The following is a 26,774-nucleotide window of genomic DNA, read 5'->3' as shown; positions in this document are numbered from 1 at the left end:
TAGTACAGTGGAACCTCGGTTTTGGAACACCTCTCAGTTCGAACGAATCGGAGTCCGACCAAAAATTTCGAGAAATTCTTGCTTCACTGTTCGGTCAAAAAATCGGAGTCCGGTAGTGCGTACGCTAGGATGCGATGCTGAGCGGCGTACGGGTGTAGATCGCTCTTTTCGTGACCAAATGTTATCGCGTGGAGACGTGCTTCGTTTTGCTTTCGCTTTTAATATAGGTGTATGAAGTGTTTTAGCCCCTAATTATGCCTTCGAAGAAAGTCAGTGCAAGCAGCAAAGTTGCTACAGGTGAAAAAAAGAAAAGTAGTGCGTACAACTATTGCATTTAAGAAAGAAATAATAGCAAAATATGAAGGAAGTGTGCGAGTGTCTGATCTTGCTAGGGAATACCCCACTGTCCACCTGCACCTTCTGCTGACCACCACAAAGGTAAGAAATCCTATTCAGAATTCTTTTCCACAATCTTTGCTGTATGTTTCTTTTTCAGGATCTGATGATCTCTCGGCAAAACTGTGGGATGTACGCACTGGCCAATGCATTTATGGGATTCAGACTCACACTTGTGCCGCAGTTAAGTTCGATGAACAGAAGCTTGTGACTGGATCCTTTGACAACACTATTGCATGCTGGGATTGGAGTACAGGAGCCAAAATTCAGCAGTACCGTGGCCACACGGGAGCAGGTTGGTTGAGCATAGAAATGTGCTCTCATTTGATGTTCATTATAAAATTGAGAGACATTTTCTCCATGAATTCATGGGTTCATTTCTGACAATGTTTTCACAGCCCAAGCTAAGGTTGGTATTAAACATGGTTCTATTTTTCTGTCCTAAGAATTTAATAATAAAAAGAGCAGGGGTGGGTTACTATTTGGAGACAGGGGCTGATCCTGGATCCCTAATCAATTTTTCTAATAAATATAATAAATATACATGCAGAAACCCACATGTTGAGTTTTTTTATATTTATTTTTAAAGAGTCATAACATGTAATTGGTTTTTGAAATCCTCACAATTAAAGCAAATAATATATTAAAGGATCCAACCAAACGACCTCTTTGAAGCTATATATTTGATATCTAGTAGTTATATTTTTTAGTATGTTTGTATTATTACTGTAAGTATTCTTGTTTTTTTATTTTTTCCATAGTAGTATTTTAGTGGTATTTATGTAATGTTTTTTCTAGGATTTCTTTTGTAGTATTACTGTAGTTGTAATTTTGCAGGATTTCCACAGTAATATTTCTGTGACAGGGTTTTTGTTGTTTTTCCTTTGTAATTTCTAAAATTATATTTTTGTATTGCAGTATTAAATGCAGTGGTATTTTTTTATTATTTCTGTAGAAATATTTTTGAAATATTTTCATAGTAATTTTTTTGTGGTGTGTGTGTGTGTGTATACGTATATATATATATATATATATATATATATATATATATATATATCGTTTTCCTATCCAACGTCCGCTCCCTGGACAACAAACTGGACCATTTACAAGTGGAATTCTCATCGAACCGCGAGTTGACGAACTGTTGTGCTTTAATTCTGACGGAGACATGGCTAAACTCATCTATCCCGAATGACGCTGTTAGCATTGTGGGGCTAACTGCTTTCCGCGCTGATAGAAGCGGCGAGCTCACCGGCAAAAGCAAGGGTGGCGGTCTATGCATTTATACAAACAACAACTGGTGTAGAAATGCGAAGATAATCTCGAATCACTGCTCACGAGACATTGAACTTTTGACGGTGATCTGCAGACCATTCTACCTACCGAGGGAGTTTAGCGCGACCATCATTACTGCCGTGTACGTGCCCCCCAGCGCTAATACGAAGGAGGCAATGGACGTTCTCTACCGAACTGTGAGTGAACTGCAGCATGCTTACTCCGAGTGCATTTTTATTGCGGCGGGGGACTTTAACCAGGCCAATATGAAAACAGTTCTCCCGCATTTCCATCAGCATGTAAACTTTGCTACAAGAGGTAGGAACACATTAGACCTGGCCTACACAAACATCAAAGGTGCATATAAAGCAGCCCCCCGCCCCCACCTTGGCTCATCAGATCACCTTTCTATTATGCTAATTCCAGCATACAAGCCCCTGCTGACCAGAGAAAAACCTACAGTGAAGCAGGTGAGGGTGTGGTCTGATGGGGCAATGGAGGCACTACAGGACTGCTTTGATTGCACTGATTGGGACATGTTTAAATCGGCTGCCACTTACAACAACAAAATAAATATAGATGAGTACGCCATTTCTGTGTCAGCCTACATCAGTAAATGCGCAGAAGACGTCAGCAATAACAAAACTATATGCACCCGTGCCAATCAGAAGCCCTGGATGACTGCTGAAATACGCAAACAACTAAAAGTACGGAACCTTGCCTTTAGATCTGGTGACAAGGAGGCGCTGTTATCAGCGAGGGCTAACCTGAACCGGGCTATCAGACTAGCAAAGCGAACGCACAGTCAAAAAATCCAGGAACGTTTCCTCAGCACAACCAACACCAGGGATATGTGGAAAGGCATTCAGGCCATCACCAGTTACAAGCCAACCACCGCCCCAGTGCAGAACACTAGCATGGACTTTCTGAATGACCTCAACAAATTCTTTGGAAGGTTCGAGGCACAAAACGGCACCCCTGCAGCGAAAGCGGTTCCAAATCAGGACGAAAGAGCACTCCACCTGGACTCATCTGACGTGAGGAAGACCCTGAGAAGGGTCAACACAAGGAAGGCTCCAGGCCCGGACAACATTCCGGGGCAGGTACTTAGGGAGTGCGCCGATCAGCTGGCTTGTGTACTAACAGACATTTTCAACACCTCGCTAGACCAAGCCAAAGTACCATCATGCTTCAAATTTGCCAACATCACCCCAGTGCCAAAGAAACCCCAGATCTTATCACTCAACGATTACCGGCCCGTTGCACTGACTCCTATTATAATGAAGTGCTTTGAGAGACTGGTTAAAGAGCACATCACCTCCAGTCTCCCTACCTCATTCGACCCCTTTCAGTTTGCCTACAGGACAAACCGCTCCACCAGGGATGCCATCTCCTCTGCGCTTCACCTGAGCCTGACACATCTAGAGGAGAAGAACACCCATGTGCGGATGCTGTTCCTGGACTTCAGTTCAGCATTCAACACCATCATCCCACAACATCTGGTAGACAAAATGAGACTCCTGGGTTTCAACACCCCCTTGCGGAACTGGCTGCTGGACTTCCTCTGTGACAGACCCCAATCAGTGCGGATAGGTCAGAACAGTTCAGATGTCATCTACCTCAGCACGGGCTCCCCCCAAGGCTGCGTCCTAAGCCCCTTGCTGTTCACCTTGATGACACACGACTGCGTCCCTAGGTCCGCCACAAACCACATCGTGAAGTATGCTGACGACACAACAGTGGTGGGCCTCATCAGGGATGACAACGACCTGGCCTACAGAGAGGAGTTGGAGCAGTTGGTGGGCTGGTGCAGGGACAACAGCCTGGTCCTGAATGTTGACAAAACTAAAGAGATCATTGTCGACTTTAGGAAAAACCAGCCCAACCATGCCCCACTTTGCATCAACAACAAGGCTGTGGAGGTTGTCAGCAGTATTAAGTTCCTAGGGGTGCACATTACAAACAAACTCACCTGGTCCGTGAACACTGCATCACTGGTTAAGAGGGCACAGCAGCGCCTGTACTTCCTGCGGAGGATGAGGAGAGCCCACCTGCCCCCACCCTCCCTCATCACATTCTACAGGGGCACCATAGAGAGTATCCTGACCAGCTGTATCTCTGTGTGGTGTGGAGGCTGCAGCGCTACCGACTGGGGTAGTGTGAGGAGGGTAACGAGGACAGCAGAGAAAATAATCGGGACTACACTTCCCTCCATTCAGGACATATTTTCCGCACTATAGGGCGCACCGGGTTATAGGGCACACCCCCAAAAAATAGTTTTTGGTCCTATAGATAAGGCGCACCGGATTATAAGGCGCTACAATGGGAACGTCGACAAAACAGTCAGATGATTCAGTCCAACTGATTACCCCCTTAACATTCCCAAAGCTTGCAAAGAAGCAAATACGTGTCGTAGACACATGCGGATGCGGTGTCCGTACGATGTCACTCAAATGCATCGTTTCAAATATCATTCGGAAGGTTAAAGTCTTGGGATTCAAGAAATGCCAAACATTTCTTAGTTTCTATTTTCTTTTTCGCTCGCAACTTTATATGACAATAAACACTTGGAATTGAGTTTAATTCACAGCAACATCAAGATCGTTCTAAAACAAGATACCAGGAAAATATAAAGCCGCATAGCTCACCTAAGTTCTCACGTTCAATAATGATACGCAATCATGGTCTTCTTACAACCGTGAGTGAAGTAAATCCAGGAGAGTAAATTTGCAAATACAGACTAATAAAACATGTTACTTTATGGTGTATTTTAGCAAGCTTGCTACGCCATTGCTATACTCGGCCAATTGCAGGGTTTGTTTTGGCCATCTAGCCAATCCGAGGCTCCGAATAACTTCAGCCAATAGCGATCGATTTAACGGATGATTGACACATCTTTTTCGGCCAATTGCAGGGTTTGTTTTGGCCCTCTAGCCAATCAGAGGCTCTGAATAACTTCAGCCAATAGCGATCGATTCAAATTATGATTGATACATCTTTTTTGGCCAATTGCAGGGTTGGGTGTTGCGCTCTAGCCAATCCGAGGCTCCGAATAACTTCAGCCAATAGTGATCGATTCAAATGATGATTGACACATTGGTTAGCCAATGAAACGCCGGTACATAAATCCCAGCATACACCGCGGACTACTCCACGTTCGGGGGGAAATCGAGTCGGCGGCTGTTGCGTAAGTTGCGAGACCTTGTGATTTAATGTTGATCCATAAATAAGACGCACTGTATTATAAGGCGCATGGTCAGCTTTTGAAAAAAATTAAGACTTTTAGGTGCGCCTTATAGTGCGGAAAATACGGTATATTGTTAAAATCTAATCATACCAAGAGCAGATTTCCGCACGTCCTCCATGTGATGTTGTTACAAGGGAAAGAGACCCCGCCCACAACGTGGGCGTAATTTATTATACTTCAGGGAGAAAGTTCACATGAGCATTTCACAATAAAAGAATATAAGATTGATAAACGTACAAGAGATGCAATTAGACTGATTATTGAAACGTTACTTCATGTGTGTGTGTGTATGAGAAACATTGTTTTTATATTTAGTAATATAAAAAGAAGCTAATTACCTTGAGACAGAAATTCAAGAGATTTACATTGAAAACCTGACACCCATCTTCAATGCTCTGACTGAGGGAAGTAGGTTGTTTCCCAAAGTCTCACAATTCAGGGCTCAAGTAATTCTCTCTTTAATGCAGTGCACTCGTCCTGTCCCATGTGCAGAAAAATACCCCCAAAGCATGATACAACCACCCCCATGATTGACAGCAGGGATAGTGATCTTCGGATTGTACTCTTCATTCTTCTTCCTCCAAATACGCTAATTGGAATTATGCCTAAAAAGTTTTATTTTGGTTTCATCTGAACACAAAACTTTGTCCCAGGCCTCCTCTGTATCATCCAAATGGTCATATGCAAACTTAAGATGGGCCTTGACATGTTCTGGGTTAAGCAGGGGAACCTTTCGCGCCATGCATTTTTTCAAATCATGACGTCTTAGTGTATTTCCTACAGTAACCTTGGAAACAGTGGTCCCAGCTCTTTTCAGGTCATTGACCAACTCCTGTCGTGTAGGTCCTAGCTGATTCCTCACCTTTCTTAGAATCAATGAGTCACCACGACGTGATATCTTGCATGGGGTCTACTTCGATTGAGATTGACCGTCATGTTTACCTTCTTCGATTTTCTAATGATTGCTCCAACTGTGGACCTTTTTTCACAGAGCTGCTTGGCAATTGCTCCATAGCCCTTTCCAGCCTTATGGAGATGTACAATTTTGTCTCCGGTGTCTTTGGACAGCTCTTTGGTCTTCGCCATGTTCCAAGTTAGGGTCTTACTGATTGTATTGGGTGGGCAGGTGTCTTTATGCAGCTAACAACCTCAAACAGTTGCATCTGATTCTGGATGATACATGGAGTGCAGGTGGACTTCTAATGGGCGGACTAACGGGTATTTCAGGGTCAAAATTCTCGATGATACACAAATAAATTACTAGAAATCATGCATTGTGATTTCTGTATTTTTTTTTTGTTTAACAGTGGACATGTGCCTACAATAAAAATTTCAGACCCATCCATGATTTCTAAGAGGGAGAAATAGCAACATAGCAGGGTGTTCAAATACTTATTTTCTTCACTGTAATATATATATATATATATATATATATATATATATATATATATATATATATATATAAATAAAAATCTACCCATGTCATATCCCTCGAGTGGGGTGACCAACAGCAAGACAAACACACACACAAAAACAAAGAAAAGAAAAAAAAGGAAAAAAGTAGCAGAAACACAAAAAAAAATGACCATGGCAAACCCAAACACTCAAACAAGTTAAGCAACTCGGCACCCAAGTTTGTCATGCTTTCGTCCTGCCAGATGAAACTGGACACAAGAAAGCAGCCATGTCACTCAGGTCAAGGTGACACAACACACTCTTCTGTCCAACAGCAGGGCCTGCCAGCTTTCACTTGTTTACCCCCGCGGTATCATGTAGGTGCCTTGCCCATCCCTTAGAACACGTCCAAACATCCCACTATCTTTTCACAACACATTTCCACTTATTCCTATCACCAACAAGACTTCTCACTTTCACTACATTTAGACCTCTTTCATACAGTACACTCGAAAACATTTAATTTTCTTCTCAAATCTGCATTCAGGCCCCAAGTATCTGCACCATAAGACACAGTCGGCACAATCACACTCTCATACAGTCCTCTCTATCATCCATACAGACGCTCCCCTACTTACGGCCATTCAACTTACGATAAACGGTACATACGAACATTTATTTCCGGATGTCGAAAAATATCTGGACATTGCTGTAAGTTAGATTTTGTATGGTGTACTGTAGTGCTTATTTCCGCCACTACCGGCGTGTGGTGGCGCTGTGAGAGGTCACCCAGAAGCAAAAAAATCTGCTTCCTCTTCCTAGTTCATATGTAAACATTCTTTACTGTCTATACTATGTCTATACTCCCTCCAGTAAGCTGAGGACTTTGACATTTCTATTGTTCCCATTCAATCTGGTTGGTGTAAAGAAGAGGCGAGACATTTCTTTTGAAACAAAAGTTGAATAAGAAAGCTTGATGTGGTCGGAACACTTTTTTTCAAGGAGCTCTTGAAGCTTGTCTTCAAAAAGTAGGATACACTTTACTTTATAGAGCAAGTTTATTTTTTAGTACCAAACAATACATGTTACTTATACAAGCCTTAAACATACTTGTATAAACCTTAAACATACAAAATCTAGCACTAAAAGCAACTTACAAACAAATTTAACTTCTCGTTTGTAAGTAGAGCAGAGTCTGTACTCGTACTCTTGTTACTCATTACTCTCCTCAGAGCACCCAAAACCTTCCTTCCTTGATTCACAATACATCGCACTCCGTTCCACCAACTGCAGCCACATCAAGTACCTAAAGCTTTCAACTTCTTCCAGCACCTGTCCGTTCAACCTTATTTCCAACGCTATGCCCTCTTCATCCGTGAAGACTTCATCACCTTACTCTTCCCAACATAACTTATGCCTATCACACACACTTCCAAACTCCAATAACCAACCTTCTCAATTTTTCCTCAGAATGAGCCACAAGCACTGTTTCATCTGCAAACAACTGACTTACCTGCATCCCCGTTCCGCTGTTATCCATCATCTCCACACCTCTGCCAAATACTTTTGCATTCACCGCTCTCACCACACCATCTATGTACACATTAAACAGCCATGGCAACATCACACACCCCTGTCTCACACCAGTCAACACACGGAACCACTCACTTGTCTCACATAAAAACTCTTCAATGCTTCCAACAACTTTCCACCCACTCCAGACATTACCATTACCTGCCACAACGCCTCTCTATCCCCTCTGTCATGAGCCTTTTCTAAGTCCAAGAAAGTCAAACAAACATCCTTACCTTTTGCAAAATATTTCTTACACATCTGTCTTACTGCAAACTCCTGATCCACACATTGTCTTCCTTTGAAATGAAATGAAAAGAAATGATCTGCATTTATATCGCGCTTTTCAAGTCAATGAAGAGTTCCCAAAGCGCTTTACAATGTGCTTCACAATTACCCATTCACACACACTCACAACCAATAGCGGGTGTGCAGCCATGTAAGGCCCCAACCTGCTTATTGGGGGCATTAGTGGATCAGTGTCTTACCCAAGGACACTTCGACGTGTAACACGGAGGACCTGGGATTTGAACCTGCGATTCTTGATCCCAAGACGAGCGCTTTACCTCCTGGGCTGAATTGAAGATTGACCAATTTCCTGCACACAAAGATAGAATTCTTCCTTTATAAAAATATTGTGAGAAAAAACATCATTATTAGCCCTGTCCATTGTCACTTTGGGTCACATTTACCAGGCAGAACAAAATCACTTAAGCTGAGAAACTTTAACATTGCAAAATGTATTCATTTCCATTAGGGCTATTATTTGTTTTGTCTTTACAGTTTTCAGCATAGACTACAATGACGAGATGGACATGTTGGTGAGTGGTTCGGCAGACTTCACCGTGAAAGTCTGGGCTATGGCGGCTGGCGCGTGTCTCAACACTCTCACTGGACATACTGAATGGGTGACCAAGGTCTGATCACAATTTCAAGTCTTAATACTATGTACGTAATACAGGGGTTTTCATCAATATTCCCTCTGAGCCTCTACAGGTCTGACCAATTACACAAAGTCTGTGAGTGTCGCTTGAAACCCTTGAAAGGGTGAGCAACATCATTAGCCAAATCATTAGCAAATATCTCCAAAACCTGACATCAAGTTACATTTTGCTGAGTTTCTGGCAATCCTAGTTAGTTTTTCAAATTTGAATGGATTGGCTATTGTTATATTGGAAACGTTGCACGTCCCACACGCATCATTTGTTTGTGCAACAACTATTACATGAGATTTGTTTTTTTTCTAAAGTATCTTTTGTTACATATACTAACATTTTGTGATTTTATTTAGTTGGTTGCACAATACAGAAATGTATTCAATCACACGTTTTAGTGGAAGTACAATGTCAGCTAAAAGATTGACATTATATATTTGGAAATGAATCGAACTTAACACAGGAGTGATTAAAGAAGCCCCCAAACATTTGTCTTTTTTCAGAGCGATTAAAGAGACTCCAGTAAATGTCGTTTTTTTTTTTTTTTTTCTAGTCAAGTCAATTCACATTTATTTGTATAGCTCTTAATCACAAAAAAGCATTACAATTACACCATCGCCTGATCTCAAACCAACATTCGGGCAAGGAAAAACTAGAAACCTCAGCGTGAGGAAAAAAGAAACCTTGAGGGGGCTTCACAAGTGGTAATCCCCCGTCTAGGATGACCAGGGTAAAATAGATTTAGCATTGGGTAACAGTACAGAAACATAGTGAACATCAATACAAGAGAACAATAGGTAACATGATGAAAAGGAAAGTGCATGACAGCCATGTCTCCTCAAGCCTATAACATAGTACAAAAAGTCTATAACAGCATCGACACAGCTTCAAATCTCTGCCGGCTGGTCGATGCAGGCGTTGACATGCTTCTTTTTTTTTTTTCCCCCGTATTTTCTTTAATTATTTTATTTTTTTCCCCCCTACCTTTTTACTTATTTATTCAACTTTTTTATTTTATTTATCTTTTGTTTCTTGTTTATTATTATTTTTTTTGCTTTATTTTCCCCTTTTTATGTCATTTTGTGACTAAGGTTACGTGGATAAAAGCAACAGAAACAATCTGAAGAATCGTTTGGGAGCCGAAAGGGTAGGGTCTTTTTAAAATTGATGTTGGCCCCCAGGTCCCATGTCCCATAGTCAAGTAGTCTAACAGTTCAGGCGACAATTAAGGTAAATCACACTTGTCTCACTATATTTTAATAACTTACTGATAAGAAAATACAATAATATTTTTTTTAAGGAGCGATCTTCACTCCAACGACCGCCTCTCTACACCCCCAGGCGTAAGAATGCAAGTTTACATTTAAAAGTACCTCGCTTATAACACTGCACTATAATTCTGGCCCAATTTGCTTTTGAATTCTTTTCGCAATGATGAGCCCCAATTTTAGTGTGCAGGATAGTTTCTTTGTGCGCTGAGAAGGTATGGGCAGTATGCAAATGCGCGGTTTAGATAAAACATTGTCTCCAACCTTTTTCAAGCTGGAAGATATTTTTTGTTACTTATTAGCGCAAATAGCAGCCGCTTTGATATGCATTTTGAAAATAACTCATCGTGTTATTCACTACGTTCTTACTATGTTATTATCAGATTAATTATATCAGGGGTCTCAAACTCAAATGACTTGAACTCCACTGGAGCTAAGGTCTGTGTAAGGTTGGGCCAAATTGGGTTTTCTACAAGAAAACTTCTGATTAAAAACCACTGCTCTCAATTATCTTGTTTTAAGTGCTACACAAAATAAGACCTAAAAGTTAAAAAATATCTAGAATGAATGTGAAAATAAATCACTTAGTAGTAAATAAATCCAGAATTTGCGTGGGTTGCACTTACATCTAAGGGACAGTGTGTATTATTTGACCACTAGATGTTGCTTTAATTGGTCCGTGCAACCGAAAACGAGTGCTAACAAGTAAAAAGACAAACCACAATGACTTGAAGTTACCAAACCAAGGCATTTTTCCTTTTTCTGCCCAGCCCTTTGCAAAGAAAGAAAACTAGTGAAAAAAAAGAGAGAAAGCTGAAAGAAAAAAAGAAAAGAAAAAAGGAGAAAGAAGAAAAGAGCTAGGCAAACACAAGGAAAAAAGACAAGATAGCCAACAATGTTATCAGCTCCATTTAATTGAGGAGACTATTATGTAGAACAAATCCAAATTTCTCTAACGATGAGTATTAAATAACATGTATTTTTGTTTTATTTTTTTAAATCGGTATTTATTTATTTTTTAATGAATTAAGTTTTTTCCCCACCAGGCGGAGCTTAATAATATACCATGTCCATTTAGACTTTCATATTGAAGCTGTGGCCTCCAACCACCACCCCGTGAGCTGCAATTGACCCCGGGCTGTGAGTTTGAGACCCCTGATTATTAGAAGTAGAGTTAAAGTCAACAACTAAAAGAAAAGCATTTTACTAGAAAATCACAATGATCCAGCACTGGTGAGCTATTTTCAGAACAGGTCTGTGGGCACCTCAGCTGTCCTTAGGGGACACCTTGGTGCCCCCAAGCACCACATTAGAGACATCTGATATAGCGTTATATCGTTAATTAACTAGCCAAATATGTAATGCATATTGTTACCTATTAGCTATTTACAGTAGCAGGCCGGTAACCTGATTTGTTTTGATTAATTAGAGTGAAACCTTACCGACTAGTTATCTAGTAACAACTACATGTAACTTCTATCTATAGCCCTCTACTACTAGCTACTAGCTTGCCAAATTTACTTTCAAAGCTTTATATGGTTAGGTATCTCACCAAATTTGTAGTTTATTTTGTAAGCCAGCTAGCTATTTACAGCTCAATGCAACTTATTATAAATACATTGTAACATTCATATTGTTAGTGTGTTTATTTTTTCCCTCGTCAATATATTACTTTAATATTTGACGTACCTATTCAACATTGTTAGTTACTTATAGTATTTAGTTTGAGCTGAGAAAACATAATTTTATTCCAATTGTTAAGGAGTTTTTTAATAATTAACTAAATACTGTAAATACTGAACCACTGAAGTCTCCGTGCAACAGCTTGAGCTAGGCGGATGTGTTGGTTTTTACCCCAAGTGACTTGAGCTACATGCTTTTGTCATGATCACTGGGCAATGCTGGTCGTCAGTGTGGAAGAAATCCAGGGTTACGAAGGTAAACACATCTATTAGAAAAGTAAAAGACCTGTGACCAAACCTTTCCCAATACATGCAGTATGAATGTGCTATTAAATTGTATTTTTGACTTGATGTTTTGTTACATTTTGGTTCTGTTTTGTTTTCATTAATTTGAATTGTAGTGTCTGCCTACCATCATCAATTAGGGGCTGGTGTGTAGGAGCCAAAACAAATGCTTGTCATTTATTGTTATTTATGTTTTATTCGTGGGGTGGGGCAGATTAATTTGTAGGTGTATAAAGGTGGGAACACTTGTGTTGTCAGACAGGTATGTGAGCCAGAAGTGAACACAGGGTTTTTCACCAATGTTGAAGGAGTTCTGTCCAGTCAAGTCATGTTTATTTGTGACACCATTTATCCCAAGAAGTCTCAAAGGGTTGTACAGAGTACAGCAGGGATCTCCAACGTGGTGCCTGTGGGCACCTGGTTGTCCCCTAAAGACGGCTGAGGTGCCTGTTTACCTTTGCTCACCGGTGCTGGGTCATTGGAATTTTCTAGTAAAAAAAAAATTGCTGTTGGTTGACTGAATCTATTTAACCCCATTTAACAATAATTAGCCTGGTAATAGCGTAGAACTGGTAAAAACATTTTATATTAGACATTTGGGCTTCATGGACAAAAAAATAAATTCAAGTATTGATAATTATTTTCAAAAAATGTATTAAGAGAATAGAATGATAATCTATTCATGTATTAAACAAACGTATTAATTCACCCTTTTTGTTTTTTTATAGGAAATACAACAAACAAAATTCAAGTAAATCATTTTTTTTTTAGCTAGCTGTCTTGTTACATTTTGACCTTCTTTTCTAGCTAGCTATCTTGCTTTATTTTAGTTTGGTAGCTGGCTGTCTTACTACCTTTAGAGCTATTTAGCAAGCCATCTAGCTAAGTTGCTATTTTAGAAACTTATATGTATATGCCCTTTGGGCTAATTAATAACAAAAAGTAGCTTGACGCCTGAAAGAGGGAGAAGACCCCTGGTGTAAGTCCAATGTCAAGACATAACACTAACTCTCATTAGTTCCTATCGTTGACTAAACACCATGTTGATTTTCATTCAGGTGATACTGCAGAAAAGTAAAGTGGAGTCCGTGGTGCATAGCCCTGGTGATTACATCCTGCTAAGTGTTGATAAGTACGTCATTAAGGTAATACTAATGTGTTTAATGTTTCACACTGTAACGCTTGAGATATACAAGTTTAATAGTGGCTACAATACAAAGAAGTAAAACCTGGGGCCATTTTAGGTCAGAGCTTGGAGGGTGCTGAGCACCTGCATAGGGTGTGGGCAAACTACGGCCCGGCAAACTAAAATGCCCAAAATATGATAAGGGAATAGAGTATGTCACAAATTCAACCCAATCATCCCCAAAATGATAGCATTTTTAAAACTCTCTTTTCCTTAAGAAAGAACAAAAGTTTCATCATAATGTTTAATTGAACAACAATAAAGAAACATCCCCTTTGACACAATGAAAGGTAGTCTGTGTAAAGCTTATATTGGATTGTAAATTTATTTTTCCCTTCAAAAAAACAAACAATATAGCCTAAGTAGTTCAACCCCTGGTAACAAAAGTTAGTAGTACTCTCTAAGTAAAACTTCCTAATGTTGCTGAAAAATGGCCAAAATGATTTTGCAGAACCAATTTAATCCTCCTGGCCATAGATTTCACCAGAGTCTCATAAATTGCCACTGGAATGTTCTTTCACTCCTCCATGACAACATGACTAAACTAGGGAATATTCAAGGTCTTCATACACCTTCCGCTTGAGGATGCCCCAAAGATGTTTTATTAGATTTAAATCAGGAGACCTGCTTGGCCAGTCCATGTCCATTACCCTGTGCCCCTTTAGAAAAGCTTACACAAATTGAATTTAATTGAAAGCCTTTATTGTCATTATACAAGTAGAACAAAATATGAGCTTCACCACAAACCATGCTTTTTATTTGAGTTTGTTCTCCAGAATAAAATGTCGGAGTGAGTACTTGTCCTAGACTGATGATTCCCTACTTTTTGCTAGGAGTTGTACTACAGATATACTCCAAAGATTCTACTATGGAAATACTACAAGAATAAAACCGCGGAAATAATTCAAAAATATTACAAAACTTAAACTACAATAATACTTCAACATTATGACTACAGAAATACTACAAAAATACTACAAACAACTATAGTAATGATACCAAAATGCTACAAAAATTGAACTATTGAAATTACTACAAAATGCTACTGCAGAAATAATACAATGTGGTGCTAGATATCCTATAGATGGAACCATTTCAAGGCAGTGGTGTACTTTCGACGCTGCGTTGTTTACATTTTTTTAATTTTTTCTAACCTAGCGGGGGTTTTTTATATTCTAGCCTATCCTGTTCTTAAGGAAAAGAGAGTTTTAAAAATGCTATCATTTTGGGGATGATTGGGTTGAATTTGTGAGTGCTTGAGCTTCCCCAAAAACGGGCCCATGAGTAAAACTTTTATGTCATGTGCAAAAGACGTCCATTGTACAGTTGGCCACTTGTAGCTCTGCTTACTGTAGATCTTCATTCTTGTTTTTTGGAGGGACTGTGGTAGAACAAAATATAATAGTGCTCTCGAAAAAAAAACCTTATTCTTTTGTTACGAACAGAATTCTACATGGGCAGCAAGGTGGGACAGTGGTTAGCGTGTGCGGCACAGTTCTAAGGTTCAAATCCAGCTTCCGGACTTCCTGTGCGTAGTTTGTATGTTCTCCCCGTGCTTGCGTGGGTTTCCACCGGGCACTCTGGTTTCCTCCCACATTCCAAAGACATGCATTTCAGGTGGATTGGCCGGTCCAAATTGTCCCTAGGTGTGAATGAGCGAGTGAGTTGTCTGTCCCTGTGTGCCCTGCGATTGGCTGGCAACCAGTTCAGGGTGTCCTCTGCCCACTGCCCGATGATTGCTGGGATGGGCTCCAGCACCCCCGCGACCCTACTGAGGATAAGCGGTGCAGCTGATGAGACGAGATAAGAATTCTACATAGAAAATAGTAACTACCGTATTTTTCGGACTATAGGTCTCTCCAGAATATAAGTCGCACCAGCCAAAAAATGCAGAATTAAGAAGAAAAAAGATTGTATAAGTCGCAATTTGTGGGAAAGTTGATTTGATAACAGGTATCGTACGTACGGGTACTTGAAATCCTTGAAAATGCCTAAACTTTATTGTTGTGTTTTCTAGAATTAAAAAGTGCTTGAATTTTAGATGAAGTGCTTGTAAATGCTTGAAATAAATTGTTGCTGTGTTTCTTAGGTTAGGTGTTCAAATAAGCGTTTTAAACTTATTTTATGGTTCCAAAAAAAGGCTTAGGACTAGAAATAGAAACCATTGTTTATCCTCTTTATTAGGGTATTAAACAGAATTCAGTGTTCTAAAATAGGTTGTAGGCTAGGGTTGTAGGCTAGGGTTTTACAGCGAGAGTTAGGTGTGGGTTTAGGGTTAGGAACTACAGTTTAAGCTTTATATTAGTGTTGTAACCTGAATTTAGGGTTCCAAAATGGATTTAGAGCGAGGGTAACGGTTCGAAACAGGGTTAGGGCTAAGGTTACAGCTAGGGTTATAGGTAGGTTTAGGGTAAGGAACTACAGTTTAAATTATATATTAGGGTTCTAAACTGAATGTACTGTTCCAAAATTTGTTTAGAGCTGGGTTTACGATTAACTAGTCTTTGACCTCCATGTTCGGGTTCCAAACCGAATGTAAGGTTCCAAAATTTATTTAGAGCTAGAGTTACATTTGAAACATGTTTGGAGCAACAGTTAGGGTTAGGAACTAGGGATTGAGCTCTATATTAGGGTTCTGAACTGAATGTATGGTTCCAAAATGAGTTTAGAGGTAGGGTACGGTTTGAAACAGTTATAACCCTAGCTTTACACTAAGGTTATGTGTAAGTTTAGGGTTAGGAGCTTAGAGTTTGGGCTGTAAAATAGGGTTTAAACTGATTTTAGGGTTCCCAGACAAGGCTGGGGTAGAGTTAAGGTCTGAAACTAAAGTTTAGGATCCTGTTCTTTTAATCAGCGTTGGATTTCTTCTTTTTACGGTGCTGGAAACAGTTGGCTTTTAAAGTCTTTAAAAAGTGCTTGAATTTACCAAGGAAATGGTAACATGTCATCTTAAACGGCAATTTGAAATAAACACAAAATAGAGAACATAGTATACTAGTGTACTTACATGCATATCTTAAACACGCTCTTAAGTAACAATGTAACATTTAAGAGTTATTTAGATACAGTGGGCATAAAGAATATGCTTACCAAACGATCATTTTCACTCCAAATCACTAAATCCAATTTTACAAGTAAACAACTCCTTCAACTCAGAAAGATGATGATAAGCCGTTTTTTTTTTTTTTTCCGTTGGTTGAAATGATCGACACAGGTATTGAGTACCCGCCCTCTTGCGGTTCATTGTGAAAATAACATGTGAAGTAATATACAGTTCCAGTAATAAAAAAGTAAAACTCAATGATATAACAATGTGGTAATAATTTAACGTACTGTATAAGTCTCACAGAAATATAAGTCGCACCCTCGGCCAAACTAAAAAAAACTGTGACTTATAGTCCAGAAAATACAGTACTGACAATCATACATTCCATTAGTTTTATTTGTGTTTATATTGTTGATATCATTTAAATTGACATCATTGACATTTGACTGCTTAGAGCTGGGCAATCTAAAAAAATCCCCAAATGTTTCCTGTTGATGTGTTTTTATCTTGTGTTTATAAGGAAATGGTTTTAGGATTTCTGGGTGCCAATTAAACTAACGTTAGATCCTCAAAAGAGCAAAGGGGAGAAGTAACCACTTACATTTACTACGTTACATTTCCTTGAGTAAGTTTTTAGAACATTTTGTACTTCTAATGGTATTTTTAAATCATTTGAGCAGATTTGTGTGGAAGAAACTGTACTCTTACTCCATACATGAGGCCACATAGAAGCCGCAACTTGAATCCCCTCCACGTAAGCACACGTCTGTCTGTCTGTCTCTGTTAGGACGCATCCATTATTTTGCATTGATTCATTTATTTTATTTGGAGACCTCCTTTCTTTTATTTTGATTTTACCTGGTGGCACTTGTGAGCAGGGTTAGGAACATTTTTGGAGGGTGCTCGAGCACCAAATTAAACTAAAGCTCCCCCCCAATTTTTTGCATTTTTAAAACTTTATTTTCCTTAATAAAGGACAGGATAGGATTAAATGTGATTAAAATGCTAGATTAAAAAAAAGTAAAACAAAACGAAAATGTAAACCAGAAAGTGTCAGAAATACTCCACTGGGTCGTCGTATTTCTGCAGTAGTATTTTTGTGGTATTTTCTTGAGTAGACTTTTTAAAGTATATCTGTAGTATTACTGTAGTTGTATTTTTGTATATTTCTGTTGTCATACTCTTGTAGTGTTGCAGTACAATTACTGTAGTTAATTTTTCTAGTATCTTTGTAGTATTTCTGCTGTTGTATTTTTGTAGTATTTCCATAGTAGATTTTTTGTAGTGCAATGTGTAGTATTACTTAAGTGTTTTTTGTAGTATTTCTGAAGTCAGATTTTTTTTGGGTGTTTCTGTTGTATTTTTGTAGTGTAACTACTTTTATTTTGTAGTATTGTGTAGTATTTCTACTGTAGTGTTTCTGTAGTATTACCATAGTATAATTGTTGTATTATTTTTGTACTATTACTGTAGTTGTATTTTGTGGCATTTTTGTCGTAATATTTCTGTAGAAATATTTTCGTCATATTTCTGTCGGAATAGCTCTGTAGCAGTATTTTTGTTTTAAAGTTTTGTGGTCAAGTCAAGTCGTGCATATTTGTATAGTTCTTAATCACAAGGAGTCTCAAAGGACTGCACAGACAACAGATTATTCCAAACTACAGTCTCAAAGGGCTGTACAGACCACAGTAGTTATTGCAGACTACAGACTGTTACTATACCATCCCCTAATGTAAAACGTACATGAGGGCAAGGAAAAACTCAAAACCTCGGCACAAGGAAAATGAAGAAATGGTAATTTTGTTGTACTTTTTGCAGATACTCAAATGGACAATGGGGACGGATTTGGCACAAAAAATGATTCTACATATTTCTTGATTACATTTTGACCATTTTAGTTTGGCGGGTCATAGTTTGCCCACCCCTAACTTGGGTGCTCAGCGACATCAAAGCGTTTTACCTAAAATGGCTCTTGCTGCACTGTATGCGCAGTATATACAGTCTAACCGCTAGCAAAAATTATGGAATCAGTTTTGGACAAGTACTCATTCAGAAACACTAAAAGAAATGAATAAAACAACTTTGTAGTGGTCAGCAAATGCTATTTTTGTAGACCAAGCGCAGGGAAAAAAAGTATGGAATCACTCCATTCTAAGGAAAAAAATATGTAATCATGAAAAACAGACAAATAGCAATCAAACCTTATCACTCGTGTTTAGTTGCACCACCTTTAACTTTTATGACACCTTACAGTCTCTGAGGCATGGACATGATGAGTGACAGTATTCTTCATTCATCTGGTGCCAACTCTCTTTGATTGCAATTGCCAGATCCTCTTTGCAGGTCGGAGCCTTGCTGTGGACATTTTTTTTTAATTTCCACCACAGGTTTTCAATAGGGTTGAGATCTGTGGTATTTGCAGGCCATGAAATTTAGTGGGTGTGTTTTTCTCCAAGGAATGCTATCACATTTTGTTCTCTGTACCATGATGCATTGTCATCTTGGAAAAGCAGTTCATCATCCCCAAACATTTTTTCAATTGAAGGAATAAGAAAGCTGTCCAAAATGTCAATGTAAACTTGTGCATCTATTGCAGATTTGACCACAACCATCCCCCCAGCGCCTTTGCCTGACACGAAGCTCCTATCATTAAGGCCTGTGGGTTTTTTGATATTTTCTTTAGAAAGTCCTCTTGGTAAATCTCACCGAAACGGCACCAGACAAAAATCCCAGCATCATCACCTCGTCCAATCCATAAGTCATGACTCATCACTGAACAAAACCTTCATCCAGTCATCCACGGTCCATGATTGCCTCTCCTTAGTCTATTGCAGTCTTGTTCTTTTGTGGTTAGGCGTCAACGATGGTTTCTTTTTTGCTTTCCTATATAAAAATCCCATTTCCTTTAGGCGATTTTGCACAGTTCTGTCACATAAATTAACTGCACCTTCCTCCCAGTTCCTCTTCATTTGTCTTGTTGTGCATTTTATGTTTTCAAGATATATGGCCTTTAGATGTTTGTCTTGACGCTTACATGTTTTCCTTGGCCTACCAATACGCTTGACTTTAAAAACCTTCTCATGCTGTTTGTATTTGGTCAAAATATTCAATAAAGCTGACTCTGAACAGCTTACATCTTTGGCAACCACACGAGTTCAGTTACCTTCAAGAAGTTAGACGAACCAGATTTTGGTCTCAAGAGACATCTCTTTTGTTGGAGCCATGATTCTTGCCAAACCACTTAGTCCAAGGTGTGATAACTGCACTGTTTTTAACTACTGACTAACAAGGCTTGCCCAAGACTGGTGATTCCATACGTTTTGTTAGGGGTTTTAGTTGTAGCCTCACATGTGTTTATATATATGTTTTAATCCACAGTGGGTTTACTGAAACAAACTGAGTATACAGACTTAAAATTATACAAACTTGTTATTTATTGTTGGTTGGATGGACTTTGATGACTAGGTGATCAAATTAAATGTGTGATTAAAAAACATCAATAAATAAGACGTTGCTACAGTTACTCAGTACTTGAAAAGTTTTCCTCCAAGTTTTTTTCCTTTTACTCAAGAAATTACTTGAATGACGACTTTTTTCCTTTAGTCATCTTATTCTGAAGTAACAGTACTTTTACATGTAAAAATTTACAAGTAAAAATGGCTACTCTACCCACACTACATAGGATGCCAAAGTAATGACTACAAAGTAACAATCCTAAATTTGAAAGAGCTAGCTCATAGGTGTCAAACATGTGGCCCAAGGACCTGTTTAGGCCCAACTAAGGTTTTAAATCTGGACCACAGGACACCGCCAAGAGAAGTACAGGAGAAAAATAAGCGGCACTTTGAAATACGTTCACTTGATGTTGCCAAAGCCTGGCCAAGATACTCAAAGCGACTGGAGCTAGTTTTTTTTTTCTCTTTATTTCTTTCCCCTTTTCTCTTTTGGATTAATCTCTTTCTCTCACTCTTCTTATCCGTCTCTTCTCTGCTTTTTCCTCACTCTTACTCTCCCATTTTTTTTCTTTTTCTCTTGTTTCTTTGTTTCTCTCCCTTTTCCTCTTTTTGTCTCTGCCTTTTTCTCCCTCCTTCACGCTCTCTCCCTCTCTTTCTTTCTTTTCTCCCTTTTCCTGTCTTATTTCTATAGTTCTCCCTCTCTTTGTCTCTCTATCGCTGACTCTTTCTCTTCGTCTTCCCTCCTCTCTTTCGCTCTCTAAATTTCTCACTTTGTCTCTCTCTCTCTTTCTCCCTGTTTCTTTCCCTCCCTTTTTTTTCTTTCTCATTATTTGTATCTCCTTGATTTTCGCTGTTTTTTTCTCTCTCACTAACCCTTGTTATTTTCTCTTTCTTTCTCTTTGCATATTTATCTTTTTCTCTTTCTTCCTCTCTCTATTTGTCTCTCTTTGATATTTATTTAGCTTTATTCCCTTTTCTCTTTCTCACTATCTCTCTCTTTATCTTTCTTTCTCTATCTTTCTATCTCCTTAATTTACCAGTCCGGCCTTATTATGAATTGGTTCACCAATTCATTCAATAGTGAAAACAAAAAAGGTAAGAGACTGGAATAGTATTTTTGTTGGTACAGCCGCTCCCCTACTTACGACCATTCGACTTCGGGTTAGGGTCAGGGGTTAGGGGTTAGGGTTCCCGGATTTTCTTGCACGTAGACGACCTGTATATGATCTGGTTCATTCAAGTTTGTTCAAACAGATTTAATCAAATTTTTCACACCAGACCCAGCTAAAACGCTAGAAAAGAACATTTTTTTCGGGATGTCAAAAAATATCCGGACATTGCTGTAAGTTAGATTTTTTATTGTGTGCACCTTTTACCGAGTATAGGACATCACTGTACTCCACCGCTACTGGCGTGTAGCCCTGTGATTAGTCACCCAGAATCCACCCGGAAGTAAAAAAAAGTCAGCTTCCTCTTTCTAGTTCGTATGTAAACATATAGAGTTATGACACTGAATCCCCACCGAGCTCAGAACTTTGACGTTTGTATTGTTTAATATCTCTTGCATCCATTCAATATGGTTGGTGTTAATTGTAAAGGAAAGGTTTCTTTTGAAATGAAAGTGAAATAAGAAAGCTTAATGCCATTGAGAAAATGGTTGGAACGCTTATTTTAGAATAGAATAGAATATACCTTTATTATCATTGTTACAAAATGAGTTGAACATATTGTGACAACGATTTTGGACGTGGCACTCCATTTACACACATAGGCTATAAGATAAAACATAATAAAAAGATAAAAAGAATTGAGATATATATGAGCACAAACTATTTACACAAAAAAGTATGGGCATGTAAAAGCAAAAGATATTTACATTGGGTGCTTACTTAGATGGGATCGTACTACTGCAATATGCAGTAGTGCAAATACGCAACATTGTGCAAAGTAAGCATACGCATGAATACAATTTTACATCTGTATGAGATGAGTGTTTTTGCATTGGTATTCCTAGGCCACTTTTTACCACGGAGTAGGACTGCTCGAAGCGCATCTTCCAAAAGTACGTTAAACTCAACTTTATTTATCTTTGTAGAGTATATTATTTTATGACATTTTTATTTTTATTTTATACAAGCCTCAAACATACTTATATAAAACTTTAAACATATAAAATATAGCACTTAAGCATCTTACGAGCAAATTCAGCTTACGAACGATCGTCCGGAACTTGTTCGGAAGTCGGGCAGTGTCTGTATTGTTTCAAAGTATATTGGATGGATTACAGTGGAACCTCGGTTTTCGAACGCCTCTCAGTTCAAACAAATCGGATTTCGACCAAAAATTAAGAGAAATTTTTGCTTCGCTGTTCGGTCAAAAAAATTGGAGTTCGAACACCGGTATTGCATGTGTGGGTACGCTAGGGTGCGATGCTGAGCGGCGTACAGGTGTAGATTGCTCTTTTCTTGACCAACTGTTGTCGCGTGCTTCGTTTTGTTTTCGCTTTTATATATAGGTGTACCAAGTGTTTTAGCCCCTAATTATGTCTCCGAAAAAAGTCAGTGCAAGCAGCAAAGTTGCTACAAGTAAAAAAGGAAAAGTAGTGCGTACAACTATTGCATTTAAGAAAGAAATAATAGCAAAATATAAAGGAGGTGGAGTTTCTGATCTTGCTAGGGAATACCCCACCGTCCACTTGCGCCTTCTGCTGACCTCCACAAAGGTAAGAAATCCTATTCATAATTCTTTTCTTTATCCTTTTTTTATTTTTACACGTTCATGTTAGCGTAATCTTTTTACAACTAATTTACTACTAATTTATGTTATCCATCACAATAAGTCTCAAAGGGCTGTGCAGACAATACACAGACCACATCAACATAAAATATAGGAGCATGGCTCCAAGGACTGGTCTGCTCACCTCTGTTATAGATAAAAATAGACAGCGCAAAAAAATCCTCACCACACTTCTCTTTTCAGGTTTGGCCTTTTGGAAAAGAAGTTAACTGTAAGTGCTTAAAGACACTGTCAGTGTCAGAGAACCGCAGCATCAGCCTTCAACCTCTTTTGGAGTTTGATGGACGTCACATTGTTTGCAGCTCTGATATTGGAATTTATCAGTGGGATTTTGCAACTTTTCACATTCTCAGGTAAAAAAAACATTCTTCATATATCTTCACATCTTTACAAAGGTTGCCAGGGTGCTTGAGCGAATCACAGATGCTGTGGGGTAATCGACGGGGTATTTCCTGTGCGGCAGAGGTCTCCAACCTTGTGGCTGCGGGCACCCCAATACCCTCTGCGGACGGCTGAGGTGCCTGCGGACCGGTTCTGAAAACACCCCAACAGTGCTGGGTCGTTGTGATTTTTTTTTTTTTTTTTTTTTTTTAGAACAATTTTTAATGTGGTTAACTGAGTCAACTTAGCCCTACTTACTACTTCTCTCTATTTCTCTATCTTTCTCTCTTGTTCTTTCTGTGTTTCTGTTTTTCTTTCTCTCTCGATATATATATCTTTCTCTCACTCTCTCTTTTTCATTTTTCTTACTTTTTTCTCTTTTTCTCTTCCTCTCTCAGTTCCCTTTTGTTTCTTCTTTTTCTTTTTGTTCACTTTTTCTCATTATTTCTTATTGTTTCTCTCTCTCATTTGTTTTTTTTTCTCTCACACTTTATCTTTCCATTGCTCCTTTTCTTTCTGTGTTTCTGTTTTTCATTCTGTGAAAAACATTGTAAAGCGGTTTGGTAAGTCTTCAGTGACTTGAAAAGCGCTATATAAATGATGACTATTTAAAATACTTTCTGTCTGCCTTTCTGCCTTTATTTCTACCTCCAATGATTAACCTGGTAAATCACATCGTAACAACATAGTAAGATAAGTAATTTTGGAAATGTATATCAAACTGGGTGCCTTAGGTAGCAAAAAGAAGCTCTCAGCTTGAAAAGGGTTTGAGACCACTGCTGTGCAAGCTGTTTTTCTAATCCAGTGTTTCCCCAACCTGTAGCTAACATAGCGGCCATTTATGATTTACCAACTCTCCACAACAAAATATCACAAAAAAAGTAATAATATTAATATATTTATAGATTCAAGTCAAGTCACATTTATTTATATAGCCCTTAATCACAAAAATGTCTCAAAGGACTGCACAGGATTACAATTACACAATTACCTGGTCTTAAACCAACATATAGATAATTTAAATTTATTCAGAAATTCTGTTTACAAAGTCACCCAAAGGTGCAAATAATAATTTTTGCATGACTAGCAATACGCGAAAACATAAAATATCATGTTTCTACCAATATAAGTGTTTAATTTTGCTTACATTATAGCAATTTTTACCATAAATTCCGGACTATAGAGTGCACCCAATTGAAAGCCACAAGCTCCAATGTAAATTCAGCCTCAGGCTTAAACGGCCATAAAAATGAAGTAATTGACATCAATTTTAAGCCAGAAGCACACTTAGCGCCACCTGGGACTTTGGCATTGATGCTTTTGGCTTCAGAACGCCAACGATGCTGCGCCTCATCACACCTGGCGCCGTTTTCACCTGCGTCGTTATCACTTTTGCCCTGAGTAGTTTACTTCACAAGATTTCAGATCATGTGACCATTCAAGATGGCAAAAACAAAAACAAGCACATATTTACTACTGCCCCGAAAGAAAACGCAGATAAGGGCTACATCAGGTAAAATTTGAGCCCTATGTTTCTAGACCATATTGCAACCCTATTGTAGGAAATGGTGTCAAATTGCCACATGGACGTGACAAGTCTTGTTACGATGTACGCGGTACTGGAACAAATTTTATTAACTTATCATCGTCCCTTTAGAATAAAGGAACCTTGAGCGATCTGATTTTAACTCCAAACGTACGGAAAGAGAATTGTAGTGTTTTTGATAAATATCATCTACTGCGGTTTAATTTGGATGTATAATTTAAGGACTTGATTTGTCAGTGAAAAAGTTGAAATTACATGAATACACTGTAAATATTGAATAAGATAGTGTCAAACGTCCCGTTTTGCTTATCTTATGTATTGTTTGAATAATGTTGCCAAAAATATGGACTAATTTCTTTCAAAGTGCATCACAAATGTTTCAGGTGAAATTAGTTGTAAATTGATAATGTACTTTTGTCAATTTTGTTTTTTAGTTCAGCAATTGTCCATCCATTAATCTTCTGAGGCGCTTATCCTCACTAGGGTCGCAGGGTCGCTCCTGCCCATCCCAAACATCTTCGGGCAGTAAGCTGGTTGCCAGCCTGTCGCAGATCACACGGCGACATACAACCATGCTCATTCACACCTGGGGACATTTGAAACCAGCTAAATAACCTTGCATGTTTTTGAACATTGGGATAAACCAAATCATTTGCACTTTCTTTAAGGCCAGTTGTAAAAGTGTGCTTGTCTTTTTAATCGCCATCTTGAACCTCACATGATCTGTAAACACGTGACGTAGACAACTTGGAAAAGAACAGAAGATGGCGCAGCTGAAAATGGTATCATGCGGTTGACATCAGGTGTGGGCCTGGTTTTATTAAATCACTTTACACGGATCCCTTAACCGCCAGGGTAGTTGGGGCACCACTTACTACTTATGCTCTCTTCTTTCCTTCTTTCTCTCACTTTTTCTCTTTCTTTCCCTTTCTTTCTTTCTTTCTCCTTTTATCTCATTTTTTCTTTCTGTCATCCTTTCATTTTCTCTCTCCCTTCTCTCTTTCACTCTCTGTATTTATCTTTCTTCTTCCGAGAGTGGTTTTGACAGAAAATATTTCAGAAGCGCTGTCTTGATTTGACCAATTTTGTGTTTTCCCCAGGGTGATAAAAGCGCTAAATCAAGCCAACCTCTCCTTGCTGAGCTTTGGTGAGGTGTTTGCTCTCCTTTTTGACAACCATTTCCTTTACGTGATGGATCTTAGGACCGAATCCATTTCAGGCCGATGGCCACTACCATCCTACAGAAAATCCAAACGTGGATCCAGCTTCCTGGCTGGAGAGACATCTTGGCTCAACGGCTTGGATGGCAGAAATGACTCTGGACTGGTGTTTGCCACAAGCATGCCCGACCACAGCATTCACCTCGTTTTGTGGAAGAAAAATGGCTTAGGAGAATAAAGCCTAATTTTACTATGACGTGAATCTCAATCTTATTTCACAGAAGTTGCTCCATCAGGGATTTTTTTTTCATGAGTGGTCTAATCCTGCATTATCTATCAGCCTTTCAAAACACAGAAGATACAGATTTGTGGATCTCGGAAGGTTTCAGAAAACACAAATCACTCCTAAAAGCCTTTTAAAAGGTGTTGTAATGGTGAAATGTAAAAATCTTCAAAATGAAGAAATGTACATTGTTTTACAGTATAATGAGATATTTATTTCAAGATGAACCCTGCGTTTCTCAATGTAACATGCCAAGAAAACAGTAAAGTATGTTTTTGTGTGCAATGTTTGTGAATCAAATACACGATGATCTTCCTTTTTCTTTTCTTTAAATAATTTTTTGTGTGAGCATGGATTGAGCCATGGCTAATATTAGCCCCTCCCAGGATATCCCTTTTTCGCTGTGAAGAGAATTCAGTCTGTTTTTCGAGAAGCGGTTCTTTCGGCTCAGATTGTTTTTGTTGCTTTAATCCATATGTCACGTATTATCATAAAACGGTATGCGCACAAAATGATTTAAATGGGGGAAAATGTAGCAAGAAAAATAAAAACAAACTACAATGAATCAATAAACAAAAGAAGAAAAAACGCAAAAAGAAGGAAAGCAATAAAGCCATTAAGAAATGGGTAAATGCCAGGAAAAAAAAACAAAACACAGAGAGTAAATAAAAATAGGAAAAAGCAAGAAAAATGAAGTAAAAGCCAAAGAAAAAAAGAATAAGTAAAAGAATAAAGAAACGGGGCAAAATACGTAACAAAATAAGAAAAAAAACAGGTAAAAAGAAAGTAATGAAAACTAAAACAAAAAGTGGAGAAGAAAAAAGCAAAAAACAGATAAAAAGCAATTAAAACAATGGAAAATAGAA

General features: G+C 38.6%; 1 protein-coding gene across 9 annotated transcripts in view; it reads left to right on the top strand.

Annotated features, from left to right (window-relative positions):
- Window positions 1–25,881, top strand: part of fbxw2 (F-box and WD repeat domain containing 2) — a 59,027-nt gene extending 33,146 nt beyond the window's left edge. For 7 of the 9 annotated variants that reach the window (XM_088355541.1, XM_088355534.1, XM_088355536.1 and 4 more), the window contains 6 exons: window positions 497–691; window positions 8,669–8,802; window positions 13,114–13,200; window positions 21,757–21,804; window positions 22,722–22,891; window positions 25,566–25,881. In XM_088355541.1, the coding sequence (XP_088211667.1) occupies window positions 497–691; window positions 8,669–8,802; window positions 13,114–13,200; window positions 21,757–21,804; window positions 22,722–22,891; window positions 25,566–25,863 (932 nt within the window). In that variant the 3' untranslated portion in view covers window positions 25,864–25,881. The remainder of the gene's footprint in view (window positions 1–496; window positions 692–8,668; window positions 8,803–13,113; window positions 13,201–21,756; window positions 21,805–22,721; window positions 22,892–25,565) is intronic. The other 2 variants (XM_088355539.1, XM_088355538.1) reach the window with 2 other exon arrangements.
- The last annotated feature ends 893 nt before the right edge of the window (window positions 25,882–26,774 follow it).

Source organism: Urocampus carinirostris, chromosome 16 (assembly GCF_059441175.1).
Source record: "Urocampus carinirostris isolate Australia breed hairy pipefish chromosome 16, RoL_Ucar_1.0, whole genome shotgun sequence".
Taxonomy (NCBI): Eukaryota; Metazoa; Chordata; class Actinopteri; order Syngnathiformes; family Syngnathidae; genus Urocampus; species Urocampus carinirostris.
This window is presented reverse-complemented; position numbering and strand designations above follow the sequence as displayed.